The following is a 25435-nucleotide window of genomic DNA, read 5'->3' on the forward strand; positions in this document are numbered from 1 at the left end:
CTTCTCCCCCAAGCAATAGCATCTCAGAGCGGTGGACATACGCTGTCTCCGTGCTCCCTGGTGTTCAGGTCCCCCCGATCCACTCCACACCCCCAACAGTACGAGAATGTTTCACAGGTTTTATTCCCAGGCTTGGGGCAGGGCTGCAGGCTGGGGATTAGGGTAGCTCAGGAGGGCACAAACCATCGGGGAAGGGGTCCCGCACCACCCCGCAGCCGCAGCAGCAGGTAGATGGTGCTGCGGGGCTGCACGCCGTAGTGCTCCAGCCTGTGGTGGTTCTCCAGCTCCCTGGTCTCGTAGGTCAGGCGCTGCTGCTCCACAGCCAGGCCCTGCCGTGCACAGATCTGCTGCTTCAGCTGCCGCACGGTGTCGCTGGGCCGTACGGTGTAGACAGTGGTCTTGTTGTTGCTGTCCTTCACCAGGACATCCATCTCCTGGGGCTCCGTGTGCAGCAGCAGCAACGTGACGTCGTAGAAGAGGCCGTGGGTGGCCAGGCTGTCCCCATCCTGCAGCACACTGGGGCAGTTGCTGAAGTTCTGCTGCAGGGCCAGGCGCTGCTGGTAGCGGGGGATGCCCCACTCCTTCTCTATCTCCCCTTTCAGCTCCCAGACTTGGGTGCTGGGTCTGACTTTCCTGCTCAGGCTGATGCCCTGCAACTGCTTCACTTGCACCGTCACAGATCGGGCAGGCTGTGGGGACACACGGCAGGTGGGTTATAGCCATAGGGGAACAGGTGGGACCACAGTGCTGCCGTGTGAGCAGCCCTACCTGCACATCCCAGGAGCGGGTAGCACTGACGCAGGGCAGCGAATGACGGCTCCGGGCAGCTTCCGTGGCCACCAAGTCCCAGCTCTTGTCTTGGCCCAGGATGCCAGTGGGGTCAGCAGGATCCAGGATGACAGGGCTGTAGGCACAGAGAGGGTCCTGCCATCAGGGCACAGCCCCTGGAGCACAGCAGTAGGATGGGGACACGCTCCTTACCGGGGCTGGCACAGCTGCTTCTTCAGGTAGGCACCGATCCTTTCATCCTGCAGGGAATAGTACTTCTCCCAGTAAATACAGATGTCCTGGTACCGGCCAAGCAGCTCCAGCACAGTGCAGAAGCCCTCTGCCATGCTGAAGTCCTCCCTGCCTGTGCCCTCCTCCCAGGCATAGATGGTCAGCAGCTCCAGCGCATACTTGGGGGGCAGCTTAGCGTTGGGGTACTGCGGCTTCAGCACCTGGGGGCACACGAGTGGGCAGCTGGTGGGGCTCTGAGGTGCCTGTGGGGGCACAGAGCAGCCAAGTAACCCCACTCACTTGCTTGTACCAGTGCTTGACCAGGCGCACCAGGTCCTTCAGCTTAGCAGGGCGCCACTTCACAAAGTTCTTCTGCAGTTCTGTGAAGCTGGGGGAGAAATCGCCGGGGCCACAGCGCGTGGCCAACAGCTTCACATAGACCTCGGGGTCTGGGCGGGCATCCTCAATCACCTGCCCTATAAAGGTGAGAGGCACCTTGAGCCCCGTCCTGCATCCCACAGCCCAACAGATGGCCCCCACCCTGAGCCCCCATCCCACCCCGTGCCCCATCCTACCCAGCACATCGTAGGCAGGCAGGATGTCGACGTCGATGGACTCGCCGGAGGTGTAGGAGGAGAGGGTGAGGCTGAGCGAGCGCGGTCTGTCCCGGCTGTCCTTGTAGCACGGAGTGCTGATTCTGACACTGGACGACGCCGGGGGACACATGTAGAGCCGCCTCTCGATGATGGCGAGGATGCGGCCCCGCTGCTCCTCCTGCTCCTGGTAGCTGGAGAAGCAGTTGACGAAGAGCACCACATCGGCATCCGAGTTGTTGCGCAGCGCCGTGCCCTTCCCCGCCGAGCCGCCCTGCGGGGACACGGCACGGCTCAGCCCCCGGCCCCCGGCCCCCACCCCAGGCGCAGGGCGGCGGGGGGCTGCGGGCACCTTGACGGTCTTGAGTACGCGGATGCCCTCGAAGCAGCGCTCCTTGAGGAAGTCGCAGATGTCCTTCACCGTCTGCCTCACCGCCGTGCTGAATTCCGGGCTGGGCTGCAGATGGGCGGCCACCCAGCCCTCCAGCTGGCGCTGGCTCACGCTCTCCAGCCCCATCGCCAACCTCACACCCAGCTCCATCCCGCTCACTGCGCCCCGACGCCGCCCGCCGCAGCTTTAAACCCCGAGGTCTCCGCCCCCAGCCGGGTGGTCCCGCCCCTCGGCCACCCCCCTTTCTCGCCCTCCCCCCGCCGTTCCCCCGGGGCACCCCTGGGAGCTCCTCGCGCTGCCGCCGCTTTGGGGACCATGGTCCCCATCTCCCGGGACCCCGGGATGCGGTCACCCCGCAGCCGGCACGGGGCGCCGAACGTGTCCCCGCAGCTGGGAACGCAGGGACGGTGACTCGGCGGCCACCCTTTCGGTTTCGGTTCTGGCGACGGTTTCGGTTCTGCGTCAGTTTCGGTTCTGATACCAGGAGCGGCCGCTGGAAACGAAAGTGCGGGGAATGGGCGGGGAAAAGCAACAGCGACGGGTGGGGGGGTGCGGGAAGGGGATAGGGATGGGGAAAGGGATGGGGACGGGGATGGAGAAAGGGATGGGGACAGAGATGGAGACAGAAGTGAAACAGAGATGGAGACAAAAGCGTAACAGGGTAGGGATAGGGATGGGGACAAAAATGGGGACAGGGATGGAGACAACAATGGGATGGGAACGTGAATGAAAATGAAACAGATGGAGACAGAATAGGAATTGAGATGGAAACAGAAATGGGATAGAGACAGGAATGGGGACAGAAGTGGAATGGTTGGGGACAGAGCTGAGAAATAGGTGTATAGGGATGGGGCACAAATGGAGCTGGGGATGGAACAGGGGTGGGATGGAGCTGGGGACACAGCTAGACATCGGGATGGATACATGGGTGGACAGGGATGGGGCAGGGATGAAGCACTGTGGGATGGGGACAGAAGTGGGACAGGAATAGCATGGAGCTGAGCACAGAGCATGGACAGGAATGGGGACAGAGACAGAACGGGGCAGTGCCACAGCTGGGGGTAAGTGTGGGTACAGCAGGGATGGGGCAGGGATGAGTCATTGAAGGGGACAGGGATGGAGTTAGAGATGGGACGAGGATGGGGACAGGAAGGAGGAGTTGGCAGGAGGACTCATGCCATCAAGACAGAGCTGCCTTGTGCCCAGCTCAGAACATTGTCTACCAACAGCATATATGTACAGTGGAGTATTTAATGCCTGGGGCTGCCCCACTGGGGGCTGCTCCCTTGTTTTTATTTTTTTAACCAAAAATAGGGTAACAGGAGAGGCAGAGGCTGCCGTCGCGCTCTGTGCCATGCCAGCTGTCTGCTATGGCCCCTGGCTGCCCAAACGTGGCACAGTCCACGGGGCCGACCTCGGTGCTCTGTGCCTCCCAGGGCCATCCTGGCACCGCCGTGCGCTGGGGGAGCAGCGGCAGGCACTTGGGAACGTGGTTGTGTTGGCGACTTCCTAAGCCTCAACGGCAGGAGGTAATGATACAGTGATGGGAGGGTGCCTCCTGCTGGGGCAGGTGCCCATCCTCGCAGCCCTTCCCTTTCTTCAGCAGCGTGGCGAGGCCAGGGTTGCCCCCGTGCGTCCCGGGGATGGGGCGATCCGTGTGGGGCTGCTCCGTGGGGCGGCTCAGCGGCGCTGGGCGCTGGCATTGAGGTGAGCCCAGAGCTGCCCGCTGGCCGCCCGCAGCTGGCGCATGGCGTCCTCCTGGCTCTCCAGCCACTGGGCCAGCGCCTGCACCGACTGGCTCTGCAGCACTGTGGGGAGCATGGGGCATGGCGGGGACCGGCTGTCGGCTGTCCTCAGACATTGCCACCTCCCACCACCCAACCCACAGCCACGTACCGCTCAGGTAGATGGCCAGCGTGGCCAGGACCAGGCTGGCCAGCGCCAGGAAGCCCAGCAGAGCGAGGAAGAAGGAGTGCCCGGGGCAGGGGCACGTGGTTGGAGGCGGCACGGGGCGCAGCGTGGGCAGGTGCGGGGGACCGCGGGGCGCTCGGTGCAGCCGGGCACTGGATGGAGTCGGGCCATTCCCTGCAGCAGCAGGGATAAGGGGGTCAGCGCCTGCCCTCAGCCCCCTGTTCCGCAGCCCCTCGCCCTGTTCTTGTCACCTTCTGTGCCCTTGTGCCCAGCGGAGGCCCAGTGCAGGTCACTGATGGACGCCACGGGGTGCAGGCTGATGGCTCCGGGGTCCATTCCATCGGAGTCAGCGGGCTCTGCTGGCACGGTGCCCTCTGCCCTTCCCACACCATCTGCAGGGAGCAAGGAAAGGGGTGAGTGCATCTCAGGTACTCCTGAGGTGACCGGAGGCCCCCGGCTACAATGACCACTCCCAGGAGCAATGCCAGCCCTGGTGCCAACCCAGTGCACAGGACTGCTGCTTGCAGAGTGGGGCCAGACCAGCGCTGGCCATCCCCCAGCCGCCGCGCGCTGTCATCGAAGCAGTTAGCAGGAGCCTTGTGGCTGCACTCCCAGAGCCTCGTTAGTGCAGCTGGCAGTCACGCAGGGTGGGAAAGTGCTCCTGTCCCAGAGTATCTGGGGCCACCTTGAGCCTGTGGATTCAAGCAGCCCCTGGCTGTCACCTGGGTTGGCAGTACCCATGGCACTGTGCTGCAGAGCTCGGGGCTGCACAGAGGGAGGAGAGGGTCCCATGCTGGTCCAGTGCCCTGTGCTGCAGTGATATATGCCCAGAGGATGGGGAGAGCAGCATGCAGGGCTCCAGCTCACTCAGCACTGTTTCAGGAAGCAATTGGGGCAGAGCGAGGGGACTTTTTCATGGCGTTTGCACGGTGGTGAGCAGTGGGCAGGGCTGATGGCCTTGTGCCCCCACCCAGGGTCAGGGCTGGTGCTGTGCTGGGGCCACAGGGCTCCAAGGGGCTGGTGTGCACCAGGTCAGCGCCCTTTGGGGCTGGGGGCTCCCAGGCCCCCCAAAGCACCCTGCAGGCACTGTGGGTCAAACTCCTCACTGCAGGCTGCCCCCACAGCCTGCCCCTCTGCAGCCTGCGGTGCTGTGCCAGCCGCTGTCCCCTCCGTCCCGCAGCGCTCTGCACCCCTTCCCTCCCTGGGCTGGCATCCCTGTAGGGTGGGCAGCGTTTAGCCATAGCCACTGAACAGCCCCAGTGGCACAGCTGCCCCGGGTGCCAGGGACCCACACCCCTCACTGCTGCCTACCTTCTGCAGCCTCCCTGGGCATGTCCCCGGCCCCGCTCCCCTGGGCAGCCAGGCAATCTGGGGCCCCCGGGAACCGGGCGCTGGGCTCCTAGTGCGCCAACTGCTCAGCTTAAAATAGGACAGGATGAAATGTGTTTGGGGGGATAAAAATAGCCGTGGGAGGGGGGCCCAGCAGCCGCAGGGAGCATGGTGCCAGCGTGGCGGAGGGAGGGCAGAGCTCAGGGCCCTTCATGCACCTTTCCCTGGGCACGAGGCACAGCTGAGATAGGGAAACCGAAACACGGGTCTGTTCCCTCCTAAGCCATACCAGGGGTTCCTTGTGTATTATCTGACCTCGAGGCTCCCCTCAGTTTTGCCCGTGAGGACCATGTAGCTGCAGCAGGATGGTTTATTTAAATTAATGAGCACGGGACAAACCGGTGCTGGCACAGCAGCCCCCAGCTCTGCTCACCAGCCCCAGCTGCTGCGCCGTGGGCAGGTGTCAGGGGTCTGGGGGCCATGGTGGCCGTAGAGGCCATGGGTGAGCGTGGGGCAGGCGGCAGGGCTCTGCGGCTCCGGCTGCACGCAGTCCTGGCCAGCCCAGCCGTTGTAGCAGTGGCAGCGGAACGGTGCCCAGGAGCCCACACCCAGGTGCAGCAGGATGCTCAGCTCCTGGGGCTGCCGCCGCACACAGCGCCCATGCCCGTGGCACTGCTCCAAGCTGCACGCCCGCGCGGCTGCTGTCACGTTGGCCACATACGGCCCCAGGGTGGACACGAGGTAGTGGCGAAGGCTGCTGCAGCTCTCCTAGGGGGGAGGCAGCCATGAGGAGCGGCCCCACGGGGCACCCCGAGGCACCTCCTGAGCCTGTCAGCGTTCGGCTCTGGTGGGGTAGCGTTGGCCACACTCACAGCTGACTGGGAGTACGACATGTCACCCCACAGCACCACTCCGGCCGTCCCCAGTGCCGCGCTCTCCCCGATGGTGTGCTCCAGGTCAGCCTGCAAGGACAGGGGGCCGTGTGGCCGGGTGGACAGGCCAGGACACCGAGCACCACCCCCCGGCCTTACCGGCTCCAGGAAGCGGGGCGAGCGGCGGTAGGAGAGCCGTGAGTAGGCCACGACGGGCAGGCGGCCGGCGGCCAGGCGCAGAGCCTCGCTCAGCCGGTGGTGCACGTAGCGACGGCGCAGGCCGGGCGGCAGCAGCGGCGGCAGGTAGATGCTGGGGTACAGCGCGGCCGAGGCGGCCCACAGCCAGTGCAGGCGGTCGTTGCGCCGCACTTCGGCCGGCCGGCAGCGCCCCGTGTAGTTGGCCACCTTGGCCCAGTTGCCGTTGAAGCAGTCGGGGAAGCGGTAGAAGCCCCAGAGTCCCGCCGGGCGCAGGCTGCGACCCAGCAGCAGCGTCTGCTCCATCAGCGCCCGCGCTGCCCGCTCGAAGGCCCGCCGGGCCTGCCGCCGCCCCCCGCCCCGCTTCTGCGCCCATCGCTGCGAGGCCAGCTGGTAGACGCGCTTTGGACCCCAGTTGCGGGCCCACAGCGGCCGCCACTCCTCCCAGTCCACCACAGCCAGGCCGCTGAACGTGGGGCGCAGGTGCAGCTGCACGTCGCCCGCAACCCGCGCCAGGTGGGCCCGGAGCGGTGCCTGCTGTGGGATGCCCCCGTTGTGCGGGACACCCTGCGGGGAGATGTAGGGGTACAGCCCAAACTTGTTCTTGTAGAAGATGGTGATGTTCTGCCCTGCAAAGCGGCCGCCCTGGTTCTCCACGATGCCGTAGTCGGCCAGGGGCAGCCCCACGCCAAAGCGGCGCTGGCAGCGGCCGCTGGGGATGTTCCAAAGCACGGCGAAGGGCTGCCCGCCTGCCAGGGCTGTGGGCACAGGGCTCTCCCCGCCGGCGGTCCCCAGCACCAGCCAGGCCCACAGCGCCAGCACCGGCCCCATGCCCAGGGGCACTGCCTGTGGGGAGAGAGCAGCAGGTGGGTACCCAAAATCTCAGAGCCCAGAGCTGCGTCCTGCCCGGCGCCTCAGTGACCTTCCTGGCTCCCAGCCCGGTTCCGAGCAGGGGCACTTTGTCCCCGTTTGGTGGCTAGGTTGAGCCCCCAGCCCGTCACGCATGGGTAAGGGGAGGAGGGCTGCATGCTGCTGCCCTGTGCCTGCCGCCAGCTGGGGATTAGGTGGCTGCATGACACAGCAAAGACAGCACTGATCCCAGCTCAAGGGGAGACGCTTCCCTGACCTTCCCACTCCCATTCTGGGGCCTCTCACAGCAGCAGCCAGGTTTGTGCCTGAGGCATGGCCACCCTTTCCCTTGTCCCCATTCTCCTCAACCCCAGGTCTGGTTGTCGGAGCTGGCCCAGAAGAACAGCACCAGGCACTCTGCCCGCGCTCGCTTTTAATCACCAGCTGTGCCCAGAGGCCTCAGATATCCTTCTTCATCCAGAAGATGGGCAGCCCCCTGGTATCACGGTGGGGGCTCTCCTGCGGGTTCTGCCCACCGTCCTCAGCTGGGCCTCCCCCTGCTCGGGATGAGGGTGGCAGAGGGGGTGGGGGGGGGATGGTGGGAGGTGGCAAGGGGGGCTGGGAGGCTGCAGGCACCACTGGGGTGGCAGCGGTGGGGCTGGGAGGTACAGCGAAGGCCCGCAGCGCCGCAGCAGGCATGGCAGGGCTGAGGAAGGGCACGATCTGCACCGGCTCAGCCGGGACGAAGCCCAGGTGGGCATAGAACTGCTGCTTGTCATGAGTGCTGAGGTGCAGGCAGCGGAAGCCACGGGTCCGGGCGTAACGCTCGGTGGCCTCCATCAGCTGCCGCCCGTAGCCTCTGCCCCGCAGTGCCCGTGCCACCACCACGCTCTCCACAAAGAGGCCATTAGGCTGCCCAGCCACGCGCGACAGCCGGACGTGTCCCACCAGGCAACGGGGGCAGGTGGGCTCAGCAGGGGCTGGCGCCCGCAGCAGTGCCAGGCAGGTGGGGAAGGCATCAGAGGAGCGCTGCAGAGCATGCAGCCGCAGCGCCCGGCTCTTGCCCCACTCCTCAGCCAGCAGCTCGGCACAGGCCTCCAGCAGCTCGGGGTGCTGATGCAGGGGCACCAGGCTGAGCTCCTCCGGCACGGGGCTCATTCTTCTCACTGCAGGGAGAGCGAGAAGTAATAGCTCAGCACCTGTGCTGCGATGTCACTACCATCACTCCAACGGGCACAGCACAGTAGCAGCTTCCTGGCCAGCAAAGTGACAGCCGTGCCGTGCCGTGCCATGTGGCGCCGTCCCCTCCTTAGGCACTCGTTAAGCCCCACCTCCCACCGTTGCCGCTCGAAGGCGAAGCCGCACTCAAAGAGGAACCCCGCTGCCAACGGCCCGTGGGTTGAGCAACCCGCCCCGCACTCCCCGCTCTCCTCTCCGCTGCCCCGCGGCCGGTCCAGCTCGCACCGCGCGGCTCCGCACGGCACCACCGCCGCCACCCCCCGGCGCCGCCCCGCGCTCCACCGCCCACCCGGCGCGGCCCGGCCCCGTCGCTCACCCTCTCCCGCTCCGTCCCGCGCGGGTCCGGTCCGCGCCCCGCCTATCGCTCCGCCCCGCGCACCGAGCGCACCTTCCCGCACACACAGCGCCCCCTGGTGGACGGAGGGCGCGCGTAAAAAGTTCCCATCTAGTTCTGAGGAAGGGGCCGGGGAGAAGGATCAGGGTTAGGGTGAGATTTAGGGTCAGGGTTAGGGTAAGATTTAGGGTCAGGGTTAGGGTGAGATTTAGGGTCAGGGTTAGGGTGAGATTTAGGGTCAGGGTTAGGGTGAGATTTTGGGTCAGGGTTAGGGCGAGATTTAGGGTCAGGGTTAGGGTAAGATTTAGGGTCAGGGTTAGGGTGAGATTTAGGGTCAGGGTTAGGGTGAGATTTTGGGTCAGGGTTAGGGTGAGATTTAGGATCAGGGTTAGGGTGAGATTTAGGATCAGGGTTAGGGTAAGATTTAGGGTCAGGGTTAGGGTGAGATTTAGGGTGAGTTTTAGTGTTAGGGTTGGGTTGGGGGCTAGGGTTAGAGTGGGCAGTGTGGAATGCATGCTCCTAGCAGCACGGGGAGCCCAAGGCACCATTCCCAATTCCAGTTTTCCTTCTCTTGTGTTGCAGCCATCTTCACAGTGCTTTTAATCACACAAACCTCAAAAGGGGTTTCAGTTTTCCAGCCTGCCCTTGTGTGGTATGCAGTGTGCTGCCATCATAGCCCACAAGGGCAATGGTGAAGGGCCATGGGGACAGCAGCAGAGCAGAGGGGAGGATGAGCAGGGTGAGCTCATGGAAATGGCCGTCCCCCATCCACTTCCAAGCCGTTCTGTGCATCTTTCCACCAAAGGCAAAGTTCATCCCAGCCCCAGCTCCGCGGGCAGCACTCACGACAGATATGGGCCAGGTGGCTTTGGTGCCACATCATGACTTCAGCAAACAGTCACAGAATAATCCTACCATCCCTCAGAGGGCTGGTTTTAGCTAAAAAATAAAAATAAAAATAAAGCAACTTGCTTATTTATTTATTTATTTTATTTTATTTTGTGTGTGCGTGTGTGATAAGCAAAGGAATAACTCCTGTCTGAGCTTTTTCTCCACGGAGCAGGATTGCTCAGGGGCTGAAGCAATGGGGAGCTCTCAGCTGGAGCTGAGGGTCCAGGCAGGGAGTTCTCCTTCCCTTTCCTCCCTGGCCGTAGCAGAGAAGCACAGTTTTTATGTATGACACAGCCGTGGTGCTGTTCAAAGAAGACACAAAGGGAGTTGTGTGCCTGTTGGCGCCTCTCTTTCCTGAAGATGGCCAGCCCGAGGGTGGGAATCACTTGGCTTTGGGAGCACTGGGACATGTTCCCACCGCACTGCAAATGAAAACGACAAAGATGCGAAGGATAAATTAATGTATTAAAAGGTCTACCATTCAATTCCGCAAGTCGTATGAGGGGTGGCTGAGGGAACTGGGAATCTTAAGCCTGGAGAACAGGTGGCTCAGAGGAACCGTCATTGTTCACTGCCAGGGGAGAAGCCCACCCCTCTCCTGCAGGAGCTCAGCAACACCAGGCCCTGCCCTCCATGGGGATGTGACCCCCTCGGGTTGGTGTCCTTCTGCCTGCTTTGACACCAGGGCACACCGCAGTGGTTCCTGCCGAGGGAGTGCCTCGAAGGCCTGGACCTTTGTTGCCTGTGAGCGTCCACCACAGCGCCATGGAGAAGGTGGGAACACACTGGGGGTGGAGGGGTGGGGGTGGCCTCATGTGGCTCCTGGGCTGTGATCTCTGGCATGGGGAGCATCGCCAGCAGGCAGAGGGAGGCCATCCTTCCTGCCTGCTGCATGGCCAGCACCAGGCTGGCACTGGCTGCAAGGCCTGGGTTCCCTCAGCCCCTGTGAGATGTGATGGCATCACAGAGGGTGGCACAGAACGGCCACTGTGACCCAGGGGGTGCAGAACAGAGCCAAGGCTGCGGGGCTCAGGCGGAGCTCAGTGCGACCTGGTGAGGTGAGCAGGGAGGAAGGGGCTGCCTGAGGCTGCCCAGGGAGGAGGGTTCCCCAGCGCTCGGGGCCGGAGCTGAGAACTCAGCCTCGTCCCGCTTCTCCCCTAGGTTGTCACGCGGAGGAGAAAGCCTGGTTTTGCTGGGACAGACACTCTGCGAGTGCTCGCCGTTTGTGCACACGATGTCCGAGGAGACGCAGGAGGCTGCTGGCTCAGCAGAGCCAGGTGAGAGCAACGTACACTGCTGGGCCTGCAGTGCCCCTTCCTCTCCTCAGCCACCAGCCCTGCCCCTCAGCTGGCACGGCCGGCACACAGCAGCCCCTGGGACAGCCCCCAGGGCACCTGGCCGTGCAAGCCATTCACTGCTGTTCCTCTCTCCTCTCCAGCATGCGTGCTCTGTGGTCAGGCAGATGCTCAACCAGACATCTATGGGCGCCAAATTGTGGTGGATGGGATATATTTCCATGCATTTTGCTGGGTGAGTTTCCTCGTGGCTCCTTCCACCATCCTCCAAACGATGCCTCCTTTCTGCCATAACAAGGTCATGTTCTTCTGCCATACAGATATTTTCCAACATCCACAAAAAAGATGATGATGCGAATAACTGCAGTCAACACCTCATACGCACAGTGAGACAGGCAGAGCAGATGGTGAGCACCGGACAGGAACAAGGAGCTTGGTGCCAGGAGGGGCATGGAGAGCTTAGCCTGGTCCAGGGAAAGCAATCCCAGCCCTTCCAGCCAGCCCCAAGAGAAATCCCTGCTCTTGCAGACCAGCCCTGTTCAGCAGGCAGCTCTGCAGAGTGCCAGCCAGCCCTGCCCCCATCCCGTGCCCTGCACAGAGCTGCGGGGCCCGCTGCGTAGGCCCTGAGCCTGCAGCTGATGAGAAATGCTCTGGTCTTTACAGCTCTGCTTCATCTGTGGCAAGAGGGGGGCCACCATCAACTGTGCAGAGATGGGCTGTGACCGCAGCTTCCATCTCCCCTGCGCCTCAGAGGGTGAATGCATCACCCAGTACTTTGAAGAGTACAGGTAAGGGCTGCCAGGCATCGCCTGCGAGCCTCCAAGCCCTGCTTCAGCACCAGCCAAAGACACCTCACCATGACAACTCCCAGCAGCCTGACAGAGCCAGAGCCAAGGCCTGGGGCTCCTTTCTGTTCCTCTGCCCTCCTCGCAGCACTTCTCACCTTGCCCATCCCTCCCATCTATCTTCCCACAGGTCCTTCTGCAGGGAGCACATCCCACGGCATGCAGTGGAGGCAACACCAATGCAGGACACAACCTGCATCATCTGCATGGAGCCCGTGGGGGACAGCAGGTCTTACAGCACCATGGTGTGCCCAGCCTGCCGACATGCCTGGTTCCACCGGGCCTGCATCCAGGTAGGCGCCCTCCCCTTGCCCAGCAGGCACAGCAGGTACTCAGCAGCACCAGACCCAGCTCACGCTCACACTGCTTATATTTCTGTTGCAGGGAATGGCCCTGAACACTGGGCTTCACTGCTTCCAGTGTCCTCTGTGCAGAGACTCAGACCTGTTTCTGATAGACATGCTCACCATGGGGATCCGAATCCCAAATAGGTTTGTATACTTGAGCTTGCTCTCAAGATGCGAGTACACAAGAGCTGTGCCTGCCCAGGGATGGCCCCAGCAGGCCTGGCTCTTTGCTGCCTGTGAGCATTGGCCTCAGCTTCACAGAGAAACTGGACACATGGTTGGGGTGGAAAAGCAGGGATGGCCAGGGTCATCCTTTACTCCAGGGGGAGTGGGTGCTCATCACATTCCCTCCCTTCACTAACAGACAACCAGCGTGGGAGGACAGCGATGCCTACATGTCTCTTGGAGTCAGGCACCGGCGCTGTGATGCCAGTGACTGCCGTTACCCCGGTGGCAGGGAGCAGGCAGAGAGAGTCGGGTGAGTTCCCTCAGCAGCCCTCTGGGGCTCGGCGTGGGATCGCAGCCTCACCACAGGCTGGGAGAGAGCACAAACTGAGCACCAGAGCTGTGCCGGCGCTCCCTGGCTCAGCTCACTTTGTCCTCACGGCCACAACCCGTTTGTTTCCCCAGGCCCTGGCAGCTGCTCCTCTGCAGCTCCTGTGCCGCACAAGGCACTCACCGGTGCTGCTCCAACTTGAGCGACAGCACAACCAGCTGGGAGTGCAACGCCTGTGCTGGAGAGGGCACCGGTAAGAGGCAAACGTGTGTGGCTGGGCTGGGGCCAGGCGAGGTTTTGCTCAAATCCCTTTCACCCATGAGGAATGGGACCCTGTCCCACTGCAGGGCTGGAGATGTGTCCCGCTCACCTTCCTGTCTCCCCTTACAGCTTCCAGCACCAATTTGGACACTGCTGGCCCCAACACCATCAGCCAGCAGGGACTGGGGCCATCCCAAGGCCCCATAGGACAGGACAACAGCAGCTCTGGCACCACCAACCAACCAGATCACAATTCCCAGGTGCCTGAGCTGCTCTCCAGGCAGACACAGCGGGCCCGGACTCGAAGCCGCTCGCCTCTGGAACATCGGGCTGCAGATAACAACAGCCAGCCCCAAAGACGCCGCAGGAGCCGGTCCAGGCGGCGACGGCCAGCCCGGGGGCGAAGCCGCTCCCGGGTTCCACGTCGGGCCCAGAACATCAACCGCCGGCCCCACTGATGTTGAGGGAGCTGCTGCATGCAAGCTCCAATTGCTATCCAAAGTCATCCATAGTCCATCACAATAAAACAGAATTCCATCATGCCACTGTCAGTTTGGTTCTTCTCTGCCTTTCCCGACTCAAGGCAGCCACGTCCTGCACAGCCATCCTGGATCCAACGTCAGAACGCGATTCCCCACCGCCGGCCCCAGTGACGGGAGCAGCCGCGCACAAGCCCCCCGTGCTGCCCCCGGGCCCCAGCGGCCATCACAACGAAGCTGGGGCATCCCACGCGCCTTTCCCGGTTTCGCTCTTCTCTGCCTTTCCCAAGGCAGGCGGCGTTACGGGCTGGGACCACGGGGTCGCCTTCCCTACTGGGCTTGGCGGCACCTTGCCCAGACCGCGGCCAAGACAGCTCTCTAGCGCCTGATAGCCGGACTGCCATCATCTAACCAAATACTCGAAACATCATTGACCTTTCATTAGTAACCTTCGGCAGCTCCTATCACACGGCAAACCCCCCGCCGTCCCCGAGGCGAACCAGCCCCGCCGGCTGCCGAGTCAGTCCCGCCCTGCGAGGGGCGGGCAGGCGGCGTGACGCGGCTGGCGTGGGGCGAGCGTGCGGCGGCGATGAGCATGGGGTGAGCGGGGCTGGGGGCCGCGGGGGTTGCGGGGGGCGGCGCGGGGCCTGCGGGCGGCGCGGAGCTGCGCGGAGCGCTCGGGAGGACGGGGCGCGGGGCTCCGCGGAGCGCTGCTCCATCCTCTCGGGCTGCGTGCCGCGTTCGGTTCGTTCCTGCCGCGTGTGTAGCTGAAATGAGGCTTGGGGAGGGTTTGGGGGGAGAGAAAGGGGGAGAAAAAAAAAGCAAATCGGCTTCCCATCTTCGGCCTGCGGGATTGGGTGTGTTGGAGGAAGGAAAGAGGAAGATTCTGGGAGGTCTGTGTTTTCCCGTACGGACGAGCTTTTAAGAAGCAGGAAGATCACCGAGCAAACCAAACCAGCCCTTCGCTTTTGGGGATTTGTTAGAGGGATCCGCGTTTTTGAATGACAAAACACGGGAAGCGGAGCTGAGGTGCCGTAATGGGATTTTTTGCCCGCCTTGCATTGCCTGAAAAGAGAGTCGTTGTTGGTTCGCCTTGAGAAAATGGGCGGGTGGGACTCGATCGAGCTGCTGCTTTCTTTCAGTTGCCTCGCGGCTTTGCAGTACCGGTGCGTTGTGCAAAGCGCACCGAGCTCAGCACCGAGCCTCTCCTCGGTTATGCCGCTTTCATTAAAAACAAAAATAGTTCCACATTCGCAGTAATACTGCTTTTGGAAAACCACCCTGAGGATGATTGCAGAGGGAAACCGCATCCCCCGTGACTCATGGCGTTGGGTTCCATGAGCGAAGGGGTTTCCACATCAGGAATGGAGCCCGGGAGCGCTTCCTGTGCCCTTCCCGCAGTCACTGGAAGCTTTCCCGTCTGTTTCACACCGCCCAGTGTGTCTTCTTACGTAAGAAGCGAGCTGTGTCCCTGCGGAGTTGTCTCCGGTTCCTGCCGGTGAGGTGCGCTCCACCCTGCAGCTCCGTGCCGGGTTCTCTTAAACACAAGTTTCTTCCCAGCGACGGGGTTTGTTTAATGCTTCGCTGTGCAGAAGGGCTGATGTCAGCCGAGACGTCCCTTTGTGTCCCCAGCGGGATGGGCACGGCTCACTCCTTCGGCGGTTTAAGCAGGAGGGGAGATGACAGGAAGCAGCTTGGGCATCCTGTGCAAATACCAGCTTGGACACTGCCCTTCAGAGGAGGGGGGAGGGGGAAGGATTGTTTCCACACGATACCGCCTTAAGGCTCAGAAAGCATTCAGTTCCTCATTTTTGCACCGCCTCTGTTCCTACTCAAGTTACTGCTCCGGCTATCGCTCATAGATCGCTCATAGATCGGGCTTTATCGGCGCCTTCCAGCTCTGGGAGGGTTTGGCACAGCCGCACGGGCTCCTCATCGGGCCGGGAGGACCTGCGGCAGCGATGCTCTGATCCTGCGGCAGTGTGCGAGGGCCGGGCTGTGTCGGCCGGCAGCGCAGCCTTCCCGTGTCCTGTCCAGCTGGGAGTTCTCATCCGCTCGTGCTCTTGCTCTTTTTGCAGTGCTTATTCGGAGGTCTTTGGGAAACTCTGGTGAAGCATCAGTTGTCAGTAGGTTTCTTTTCATTGCTGTCCGTCGGTGTTTAATGCTGAGCTCCAGGTAGCGCTGAGGCAGGAGGGCACGGCGCTCTGGCAGCCCGGTGCGGTCCCAAACACAAGCGTGTAACATCCTGCAGTCACCTTGTGGTTGTTTATTGAGGCAATAAATAGCATTCCTTGGCAGTGCCGTAATGACATACTTTCAAGTGCTTGGAAGCACTGTGCTTCCCACAGGACTGCACTTAAAAGCAAATTAAGCATTTTGTACAGACAAGTCAGCGTTAACTTGGATTCGTATGCTTTCTGTCGCTGGTTAATTCTTAAAGATTATTTGAAGCTGTTAGGTCAAAGTGCAGTCATTAAATTTGTTCAATCTGCCACTTGTTCCACACACACACAATGCCCACATGCCATCTTTACAACCCCCACTGTTAGTGAATACACTGAAGGTGTTTCACTTTCTATTCCTTTCCAACTGGATTAGCACAGTGTTTGGGTTGGTAACGAGGCTGGGTGTTTCAGAACATCTCTGTCAGAGTCACAGAGGCAAATATTGTAGTTGGCACAGCTGATAATCAGTCATTCTAAACCAAAACACAAACGAGATTACCGTTGTGCGCAGTTAATTGGATTCTGTTCCTAAATGAATTACTGCCTTGAAATTACAGCTGATGGTGTAACGGATACAGTGATGCCTGAGGAAAGGCTGTGCATCCTTCTGCGATGAGAAAAGGGAGCAGCAGCCTTCTGGGAAGCCTCGGTCAGCAGGGACAGGACACTGGGACATTCTCATGGACTTGTGCTTGCTCCTGATCTGGGTGCTGCCTTGCAACGTGGTTCTTCTCTGGAACTGAGAAAATCCACGTTCTTCTGCCCACCCTTGTTTGAAATGACAGCCTGCTAAGCATCCCAGAAACTCAGCAGTTCTAACTGTGGAAGATGCAATTATGCTAATTTGCTGTCTCTCAATTTAGATGTTTTTAACCATATGCATCCTCTGTAGGCATGGTAAAAAAATACAGCAACGCTGTGCTGTACTGTTTTTCTCCTCCCTGCAGAGCCCTTTCCATATGGCTTGCATTCAGACACAGCTTATCTCAGCAAGAGACTGTCAGAGCAAACACAGGTGGAGGAGCCCTCAGACAGGGAGGGGTTCTGCAGCTCCAGACCAGAGGAAGGCTAAGAAGCAGTTCCTTGTATGGGCTCATTAATGTATCTCATGTAGACTTTGCTCCAGTCCCAACAGTGTGCTTCCATCTTTTGTAACGGGGATGACATGATTCATGTGTCCATTCCCCACCAGAGCTGCGTTCTGTGGTTAGGGAAGCCAGTTTGAACTTCCTCTGATGGCGGTTTCAGGGTGTTTGGCAAGTCAAACATCAAGCTGCAATGCGTTTATGGTCTGTAGGAGCAGGAATTTCATACAGCTTGTGGGCACTTTGGTGCTGAAGGTCGGTGGGTTTGCCTGCAGCAGTGTTGACCCTGCTGGAACACAGTTCTCATGGCACTTCAGCCAGCAGACCTGGGCAAAAATGCATTCATGGCAGCAGCTCATGCTACAGTGACTTCCTTTACAACAGGGCTTACAAAATGTGGCAATTTTAGGGATTCGAGTGACTGAAAAGTTCTAAAAATGTTACTGGAGTTGAACCTCGAATATTTCCTCAGGCCTTAAATGCGTTCAGAGCATTTCACGCTTCCTTCTGGTTCACGTGTATGGTTGAGGCCTCCAATATGGAAGGGCTGCCTTGAGAATCATCTGCGAACCTTTTGGATCCGGGGTTTGGTGGTTCCTTTTTAAGCTGTCACTCGTGTCTCATTCAGTACCCAAAGGGGGGAATCAGGCGCTCATCACCTCTCTCCCTTCATGTAAACTCATGTGTGATTATCAGTGTACCTTAAAGGTAAGATGAGTCTGCAGGGTGTGCTGAGGACATGATGACTTAGAGCTTTCCAAATGCAGGAGAAGAGGAGTAGAAGGGGAGCGAGGTGACAGGACAAGGGAGTCCTCTCTTCATATTTAATTTCTATGGATCCTATGGGAACTCGCAGTTTGTGCTGCGGCGATAAAACTGCTGGCAGGCTTGTCTTTTGTCTTCAGTTAAATTCTTGGCTAAAGTTAGCTTTTATTATGTGAGGAGAGAGAAGCAGGAAATGGCAGTGAATAAGCTCAAGCTGTTTGTAAGCATGTGGTTTATGCAGAGATGATGGTATATCATGCAGGACTGAAAACTTGCCTTCAGAGCGGGACACCAGCAGAGCACTCTGCTTCCATTCCTGCACTGCAACATCTGTGTGCAGGATCCATGGGGTAAGGTGAATTCGTGGTTTGGCTGTTGTTTGGTTTGGGTTTTTTGTTTGTTGAACCACCCAGGAGGTGTCTTTAAGCTGCAGTCCTTTGTTCGTTTTCATGTACGAGGCAGGAGAGCAGTTACTTAGCATGAATGGTTTGTTTTTCTAATACTTTCAGAGACCTTTCAGAAGAGTTCATGAGTTGAAAGCAAACAAAGCAGTGGTTTCTTAGCAGAGAGGGGTACAGACTTTCTGGAGCTAGCACACAGCAAGAGGCTTTGTACAGTGTGTGGAGTATCCCATCTCCTAGAGCTCAAACAGAGCTGTTTGGGCCTCTCTTGGGTTCCACCTTCTATCTTCTTCTGAAGCCTTCCTGTGCTTTGTTCAGTAGTTTTACCCGTGGGAGCCCCGTGGGTCTGTAATCATTACGTACTCTGCATGGTGACATTGCCAGCAGATGTGTGCTGGGAGATGCTCAGGTCAGCAGTCCTTTGGCAGAAAAAGAACAGATATTATTACAGTCAGGTGCACCGTTAAGATACGTCAGAAGAATTGCCAGAACCAGCAGTAGAAAACAGAAGGGAAAAGTGTATTTATGAAGAGCTCCGGTGTTGATGGGGTGTCGTTGCAGCAGTGCTGTTGCAGTGTACAAGTTCAGCACACATACGGGTTCATTTTCCTGTCTCAGTGCCTTCTGCTCTTTCAAGAGCTGAGCTCACAGCAGCCCAGCCTGGCAGCAGGGAAGTTCTGCTGCTGCTGCAAGGTCAGTGACAGAGACACCAGCAGCAATCCCGCCGTGCACACTCATGAACTAACTCATGCCTGTGTTTTGCTCCCTGGCTGTTCTTGAAAGCTTATAATTTTGGCCTGTAGTAAGCACACAGTCTGCAGAATCACAGTGCTCACACGTGCAAACCTGGCACACCTGTGCTCGTAATGCGTGTTTCCATTCAGTTCCTTTGAAAATGCATGCAGAATGTCATCGTGCAGCTGTCGTGTCGTTTTAGCAAAGCTGCAGACAGGTGGTAAGAATGCACCGAGCGTTTCTAAGAACTCGGTGAAAGCAAGGATGTGGTGGTTGGTTTGTTTCCCTGAGCTTCGTTATCACCTCATTCCTTCTTAGAGGGAGTAAACAGGCAAGGAGAGGAGAGAGGTTTGTTACCAATAAGCCAGAGGAGCCTGTGCTTCAGAGCGACCTGTGCTTATCTGCTGGCTGCCAGCTGGTTCTGTTAGCTCTCTTGTAACAGAGCTGAATTTGGTCCTGAAAGATGAACCAGACCGTGCAGGGTTCCTGCTGTGCTGTTTATGTGTGATGGGTAGGTCTCTCTCCACGTGGTCTTCTCAGTTTCTCAGATCTGTTGAGATGATGCCCAGCCCTTGGTGAAGTTCAGAAAGGTTCATTGGCTGCAGAAGTGAAGCATCCATCTTGTTTGTCATCTCTTTCTTTGGCAAGGGAATCTTTTTTCCTTGGCATCATTCACTACCAAAAAAGGCCTTTTCCTCCTTAGCTGAGAAGAGCCAGAGGAAGAATCTCTTGATGATGGCTAAGGTCCCATCCAACCTAAGCTGTTCTGTAATTCTATGAAGCGCAAATAAAGCTGACAAGGCATGTGTGCATCTCCGTGTTTGTGCAGCTGTGTTGCAGTTATCTGTTTGCTTTCTTGGCAGTGTTTCTGATGCTGTCTCAGTGACTTCAGAAGGCTGCAGCAGTTCCTGCTTCCTGTTTGATGTGGAAATGCAGTTACAGTGAGCAGACTGCAGGCGCAGAGCTGGGGCAGCACAAGGAAAGCCATAATGCTACGATTAGTACATCACAAAATCCATGCAAAAAATTGTGAGGGATAATACACATTCAGTCACTAATAAAATGATTGTTCTGGTTGCATTCTTCAAGCTCCTGTAGAAATAGGGGGAGAAAAAGTGGTGGGACCTTTACTGGGGAGAAACACGCATTTTAGATTGAACCTACTCTGTTTGTCAACTCTTAGGCTCAGTGTTGGCTCACAGAGAGTTGGGTTTCTCCAGGGCAGTGAGGTGAGCTCTAGTGAATTTTGGCTGGGCACGGAGTGGGTTGCTTTTGCTTTCTTCTTTTAGTGTCAGAGGTATAACCTGCTGGTGTGATTTGCAGCCAGAAATGCTTTTCACGCTGAATGTCTGGTTGGTAGCCAAGCAAAAATTGCTGGGGCCCTGGAGATGCCATTTTGTTTGAAGATGTTAAGAGGAGGCTGAACAGGAAGAAAACTAGAGAGTTCTGTAGCCAAAATGTCTATGAAGAAACAAAACCAGGATGGATGTTGCAACAGCTCTCCATTGGTTATTTTAGTGTGTTTTCTTCATTAAGAGCAGTTTCCTGCTATTGTTTCCAAAACTGCTGCCTGATGCATTCCATATGAAATAAAAAATGCAGGAGACTCTGGCCACCATGAAAGAAAGACTTCAGTTATCTCAGGCATAGCAAACAAATCACATGAACTGACACTTCAGAGGTCGTAGATCCCACTGTTTTGCCTTTCATTTCATTATTTGACCCCCAGAAAGACGTACTATTGCCTAGACACTGCATTTCCAAAAAGAGGTCTTTCAGGAAGTCACGTAGCCAGAGACCAACAGGACCAACAGCGAGACCAACAGTACCAACAAGAAGAGCAACGTAGGCTTGGTGCTGAGCACTGCATGTGCTCATCCTGTGTGATAAACAGCACAGGGAGGCAGGCAGTGCAGTAGCTGCGGGGAGCTGGGTGGATGGTGGTCAGATGAGTGAGACTTACTGCTTGTGCTGGCATTTCTCTTGCAGTTTTGGAACCCTTGTTGCGATTGGAGTGATCGTTTTTGCAGTGATTGTCATTACTATAATTCTGTGCCTCACTTGCTCGTGTTGCTGCCTGTACAAAGCATGCCGAAGACCGCAGCGTAAGTACCTCTGTGTTTATATACCTCTCATCCTTCGCAGCTTTGAACATTTTTTTCTGGAAGATTCTATTCCCATAGAAAGGGAAAACAACGCAGTAATATTTTCTTACTGCTGTGCTATAAGAGTGGCAGTAGGTAAACATGAAAAGCAAGCCTTTAAGTTGCTTAAAATACCGTCTTCGTCCTCTGAGATCAAACTTTAAAATGAGCATTTTGAAGGGAAGCACTAATGGGAAGTTGTCTTAATTAAAGTATTAATGAGAGTATTTAGTAAGAGTATAGCTGAGATTATCTTGCATGCAGTCACAGAAGCAGTGAGCGTGTTTATGACAAGGCTGAAATCGAGTAAAACAAGAGGATTGGTTTGTTGTTCCCTGTGCAAGGAGTGGAGCCTTGAACGTTTGTAATTGTAGAATTAAGGTGAAGGTCACGTGCAGTTCAGTAGAAAGTGCTGTGCTGCAATGAGAGAGATGAACCAATAACCCACTGTCCTCCCTTCCTGAAATTGATGTTGATTTGCCTTTCTGACTGTTCAGAGAGGCATAGATGTGTTAGCATGCAGAGTGCATGTGAAAGGAAGCTCATTTGGCGTCTTGTCTGCAGAGGGAGATCTGTAGCACCTTTATCCTTTAAAACAAAGCATTTTCTACATTAGGTAGTTTTTCCAGTCTTGTACCAAATGGTGGATCACTTGGCTGCAGGGTTCAGTCCAAGGAGAGATTTCTTTGGTCTTCGTGGCTGAGAACCAAGGAGGTAAACCGGCTGCTCTCCTGGTTCGTGTGAGCTCTGCTTCCACTTAGCTCAATGGAAGGATATTCAGAGAGAATCTCTAGAACTGCTGTGGAGCTTCGAAAATGAAACTGTCCCAGATTTTAGAGGAAGAGAAGAATTTCAGGAAGGAGAGCGTGCTTTTACATTACTGCCGCGCTGCGCCGGCGAGCCACCGGGAGCCACCACCTCTAACCACGCTCCTTTGGTTGTTTGTAGCTGTTGTGACCACCACGACCGCCACAACGGTGGTTCACGCGCCGTACCCACAGGCGCACGGAGTGCCTGCCAGCTACCCCACAGCTCCGTACCAGGGATACCAGCCCGTGGCCATCCAGCCGCAGCCGGGGATGCCGGTCGCTCCCTACCCTGCTCAGTATCCTCCCCCCTATCCCACGCAGCCGCCAGGACCCCCGGCCTACCATGAAACAGTGGCAGGTAAGAATGTTTGGGTAGCAGGATGTTTTAGTAATGTAGAGTAGAAGCAGAATGTTTTAATAATTCAGTTGAAATTTCCTGTTGAAATCGAAGCCCAGTTAACACATAACAGAGTCTAATTCTGAAGGTTAACCCGTACGCAGGTGGCTTTTGCTAGTATCTGCATTTTATCAATCGTTATTTTTATAGAGAGAATATCCAGACTCACCACCTTCAGACAACTTTGTTGATGGCTGGCAATTTGTTTTTCCTTCTGCTTTTCTTCTTTCATAGCATGGCATTCATGTAGCCTTGCTGCTGCTGATTCTGCCTTGTGCTGGTAATAGCTGTTCTCTGCACTTGGCTCCCAGCTATTCAGAGGCCAAAACTAGAATCACTGAATGATGGAGCTGGGTTGGAAATGACCTTAATGATCATCCATATTGCCAGTCTGAAAAGACAGCTTTTCCGTTATTTTCCTCGTCTATTAGGCAAGGGGCAGCCTTTAATTAGGTCACGTGCAGGAGGGAGAACACCTGCCGTGTCACACAGGAGCCAAACCCACTCAGCTTGCAAGATGAGCAGCTCACGGCCATGTTTGTGTGTCCTGGCAGTGTGAGCAGGCGCTGCGTTATCTGAAGCACCTCGTGCTGCTTGGCAGACCTCATGAAGTGCTGCCTCGGAGCAGCTTGGCCCAGAGTGCCAGAAAGTGAGGATGTTGTCTGAGTGCTGCTTTTGTGGTTTGGGCCACACTCTTCAGCCTTTAGCCTGCCTGGTGGTGGTGGGCTGCTTCTTAAAATCAACTATAGCTTGGCAGTGAAGTTGTTGACACAGTCGTACTGCTGAAGGAATCCTAAGGTGCTCCTTCTTCTTCTGCCCAGTGGTTTATTTTCACTTCTCCACGTACTGTCAGGTTCCTCCCGTTGCTTGTGCATTTCTGCCGAAGTTGTCATGTTAGATGGAGAATTCTGAGCTTCACAAGCCTGCTTTTCCTGTGCTTTGCTTTTGCAGCTGGTGCTGGAGCACCGTACCCCATCAGCCAGCCCCCGTACAACCCTGCGTACGTGGATCCTCAGAAGCCCACCTACTGAACAGCTCTGCCACCGTGCCCCGTGCAGCTGCACTATGTTATCCTGGAAGACAGCAATCTTTTGTCTAAGTAAAGTGAACGTTACCTCCGTATCTTCTTTGTTTTTAAGCGCTTTCAGTACTTCTGGCAGGAGTTGTTCATTTATACCTCAAGTAAATACGAAAAGAGATTGTGTTCAGAACGCAGAAGGGGTGCTGCAGAAGTAAGAACCACAATAAATTTCTCGTGCAATAATTTTGAAGGGTGGTAGAAAGGAATGGTCCTCCGTGAGCTGTGTCAAACACCCAGAGCTGTAGCGATCTCTTGCACAGAATCATAAAAGCATAATCTCTGAGAAGCTGGGTGAAGATGTTCTGCTTGTTTTAGGGTTGCTCTAATGAGGGCAGCTCCAACCTGACACATTTCATCCATCACTTAAAAGGGAGCCTTTCTTGGAACACGTCTGCCTGTGGTGAGAGCAGAGAGCCGTGTCCGGTTGTGTTGACGAGTTGCGTTATTCTGTGCTGAGTAGCATGAGTTGGTCACTTCCTTGTTTTATTTCCCAATTTTAAGGCTTGCAAACTGCCTTTGTTGGGTGTTTTCTCAGGCTGTTTTAGTTTATAGCTAGAAATTGACAATAGAACCAAACCTTCTGCCATTCCTTAGAACAAACAGGTCAAAAGCTGAAAACCTGGGGGGGGTTCTTCATTAAAAAATATTGGACAAAAGCTTGGTTTGCTGAATAGTCACACGTTGTTGAGTACAATGGAGGAAATAGGGTAGCGCCATCGCCATCCATTGAGCAGAAATGACTGTCGGCGGTGTTTTGCCACAGTGAGGGGATTTATTTTGGTTTTATTTGGTTTATTTGGGAACAAATCGTGGTTTCCTTAGCGCCTTCTCTGATGCTGTTTCTTCCTGCATTGAAATGCGTGTCGTTCCTTGTGGAGCTGGGTGCAGACCATGCCGTCCCTCACTGCGCTGTAACGAGTGAAGTGATGTGTAATTTCGCACGCTGTTGTACTTGGAGCAGCCTTCAAACCACTTGTCCCATGACGTTACATTTGGGGTGTATTTCTGTTTGAAAAATTGTGAACTTGAATAACCAACCATGCTGTTTTACCTCATAGGATGGTGGAAGCTGCTGCTGTCAGAGGCAGCCTTCTCTAACCGATTTTTGGGTCTGTTTTCTAGGTTATTCCAATGATGAAGAAAAAAAAAAAAGTCTTCAGGGCATTTCAGGACAAGCCTGAACAAAGTTTTTTAGTGTCAGTATTCACAACAAGCCACGTCCCTCTGTTACAGCCCTGTGCTGGAGTTAATAGCATGATGTGGTGCCAAGAGGCACTCGCACAGCAGGCATGCCTTAGATCCTCATGTCCCTCCTCTTCCCTGCCCTGCAAGCCAAAAAATCAGGCAGTGCTTCCTTACACTGCTAGGAGTTCTGTGAGAACACCCAAAAATGGGCAGCGATTCCCATGCGGAGGATCAGGGATAACTGGGGGGGGAGGGCACCAAGGAGCTGCAGAAGCAATCCCTTTTCTGCAGAAGAACTTCCCACGTGTGTTTGTTCATGCAGGACAGCAGAGACTCCAGCAGCTTGGTTGGTCGGCGTACGGATGGATGGGGGGAGGTGGGAGGAGGAGAGGGACAGGCTTAAGGAGCATGAAAACTTACAGCTTTCCTCCAGCAAACATATGGTGATGATAGCTGTGTCCAAGTGAAAAGAGAAAGCAGTTCTGCACGTGTTAATGATTGTAGTGTCACTGTTACAAAACTGGATGTCGGAAGAGAAAACGGCCTGCTTTCCTCGCTTCAGAACTGGAAGACTTAATCAGGTTTTGGCTTAATGTATAAATCAATGCCAACCATGTGGTGTAGGACCAAATTTTATTACCGTGGTGCAATCCAATTAAACTTCTTCTCTTATGGTTAAGCAGATGTGGCAGTTAGATAAATGATGGAGAACCTGGCCCGTACATTGTGTTTCAGGCACTGCTCATGCTTTAGTCCCAGTAACCAATGTCTTCACATGCCACCAGTTGCCCACCATTAAAGTGGGAATTCCCATTTTAAACATGGAGTCCAATTCTTTTTTAATTCTGAAAGTGCCTTTGGTTCTGTGGAATTCAATACAGTACAGTACTCTGTCCTATGGAATTTACTAGAGAATCGTTGACTTTATTACATACTGTACACTAGCTTTGTATGTTGTTTGTAGTTTAAACCTAAGTCTTCAAAAGAAATGGCATAAACTCTTTGCACCTTTGTAATAAATGCAGTGTTTGAAATATATTCTATCACTTTTGTTTTCTTAGCCTGTCCGAGTGCTATTTAAGTTACATTTTAATTGTGTCTGACATCAAGCATGTATTGTGAGTATCACTTTTTGGTAACGGGGTTTGAAATCCAATGGCAGCTACATGGCACAGCACAGGAAGGGTGGTGCGAGCTCCTGGATGATATTCTGACAGAGTTCTTCAAAGGTGATCTGAAAGAGTTGCTTCTGACCTCAACTCCTGACGCTGAACACACTGAC

General features: G+C 56.3%; 6 protein-coding genes across 9 annotated transcripts; 2 read left to right on the forward strand and 4 right to left on the reverse strand.

The window, feature by feature from the left end:
• Positions 1-99: 99 nt before the first annotated feature.
• On the reverse strand, positions 100-2168 carry LOC128078417 (2'-5'-oligoadenylate synthase 1-like). The gene is made up of 6 exons (XM_052678591.1): positions 1945-2168; positions 1575-1866; positions 1300-1475; positions 982-1220; positions 769-904; positions 100-689 (listed from the first exon to the last, which is right to left on the reverse strand). Exons 1-6 carry the CDS (start codon positions 2131-2133, stop codon positions 168-170), a joined length of 1554 nt encoding a protein of 517 aa, XP_052534551.1. The 5' UTR covers positions 2134-2168; the 3' UTR covers positions 100-167.
• Positions 2169-3230: 1062 nt separating this feature from the next.
• On the reverse strand, positions 3231-5304 carry LSMEM2 (leucine rich single-pass membrane protein 2). 2 transcript variants are annotated; one of them, XM_052678819.1, is made up of 4 exons: positions 5206-5304; positions 4146-4286; positions 3880-4068; positions 3231-3791 (listed from the first exon to the last, which is right to left on the reverse strand). In XM_052678819.1, the coding sequence occupies exons 1-4, from the start codon at positions 5225-5227 to the stop codon at positions 3664-3666; spliced, it is 480 nt and encodes a 159-aa protein (XP_052534779.1). In that variant the 5' UTR covers positions 5228-5304; the 3' UTR covers positions 3231-3663. The 2 variants fall into 2 exon arrangements, with proteins under 2 accessions (XP_052534779.1, XP_052534778.1); XM_052678818.1 differs by lacking the exon at positions 5206-5304 and having other exon boundaries at positions 4146-5175.
• Positions 5305-5639: 335 nt separating this feature from the next.
• On the reverse strand, positions 5640-7134 carry HYAL3 (hyaluronidase 3). 2 transcript variants are annotated; one of them, XM_052678815.1, is made up of 3 exons: positions 6255-7134; positions 6096-6185; positions 5640-5991 (listed from the first exon to the last, which is right to left on the reverse strand). In XM_052678815.1, the coding sequence occupies exons 1-3, from the start codon at positions 7119-7121 to the stop codon at positions 5653-5655; spliced, it is 1296 nt and encodes a 431-aa protein (XP_052534775.1). In that variant the 5' UTR covers positions 7122-7134; the 3' UTR covers positions 5640-5652. The 2 variants fall into 2 exon arrangements, with proteins under 2 accessions (XP_052534775.1, XP_052534774.1); XM_052678814.1 differs by having other exon boundaries at positions 6096-7134.
• A 445-nt stretch (positions 7135-7579) lies between these two features.
• Positions 7580-8781, reverse strand: NAA80 (N-alpha-acetyltransferase 80, NatH catalytic subunit). Its single transcript, XM_052678816.1, has 2 exons — positions 8695-8781; positions 7580-8305 (listed from the first exon to the last, which is right to left on the reverse strand). Exon 2 carries the CDS (start codon positions 8295-8297, stop codon positions 7599-7601), a length of 699 nt encoding a protein of 232 aa, XP_052534776.1. The 5' UTR covers positions 8298-8305; positions 8695-8781; the 3' UTR covers positions 7580-7598.
• A 2056-nt stretch (positions 8782-10837) lies between these two features.
• LOC128078641 (PHD finger protein 7-like) lies at positions 10838-13356 on the forward strand. The gene is given in 8 exon segments (XM_052679029.1): positions 10838-10880; positions 11042-11133; positions 11562-11686; positions 11874-12053; positions 12055-12234; positions 12455-12568; positions 12721-12839; positions 12977-13356. Coding segments are annotated over 8 exon segments (1182 nt in total). The 3' UTR covers positions 13306-13356.
• Positions 13357-13801: 445 nt separating this feature from the next.
• On the forward strand, positions 13802-25189 carry SHISA5 (shisa family member 5). 2 transcript variants are annotated; one of them, XM_052678734.1, is made up of 4 exons: positions 13802-13926; positions 20527-20642; positions 21630-21848; positions 22839-25189. In XM_052678734.1, the coding sequence occupies exons 1-4, from the start codon at positions 13916-13918 to the stop codon at positions 22916-22918; spliced, it is 426 nt and encodes a 141-aa protein (XP_052534694.1). In that variant the 5' UTR covers positions 13802-13915; the 3' UTR covers positions 22919-25189. The 2 variants fall into 2 exon arrangements, with proteins under 2 accessions (XP_052534694.1, XP_052534693.1); XM_052678733.1 differs by lacking the exon at positions 13802-13926 and adding an exon at positions 15858-17751.
• Positions 25190-25435: the final 246 nt, after the last annotated feature.

The sequence above is a fragment of the Tympanuchus pallidicinctus genome, unplaced genomic scaffold, assembly GCF_026119805.1.
Source record: "Tympanuchus pallidicinctus isolate F22 unplaced genomic scaffold, pur_lepc_1.0 scaffold17, whole genome shotgun sequence".
NCBI classification, from domain to species: Eukaryota; Metazoa; Chordata; class Aves; order Galliformes; family Phasianidae; genus Tympanuchus; species Tympanuchus pallidicinctus.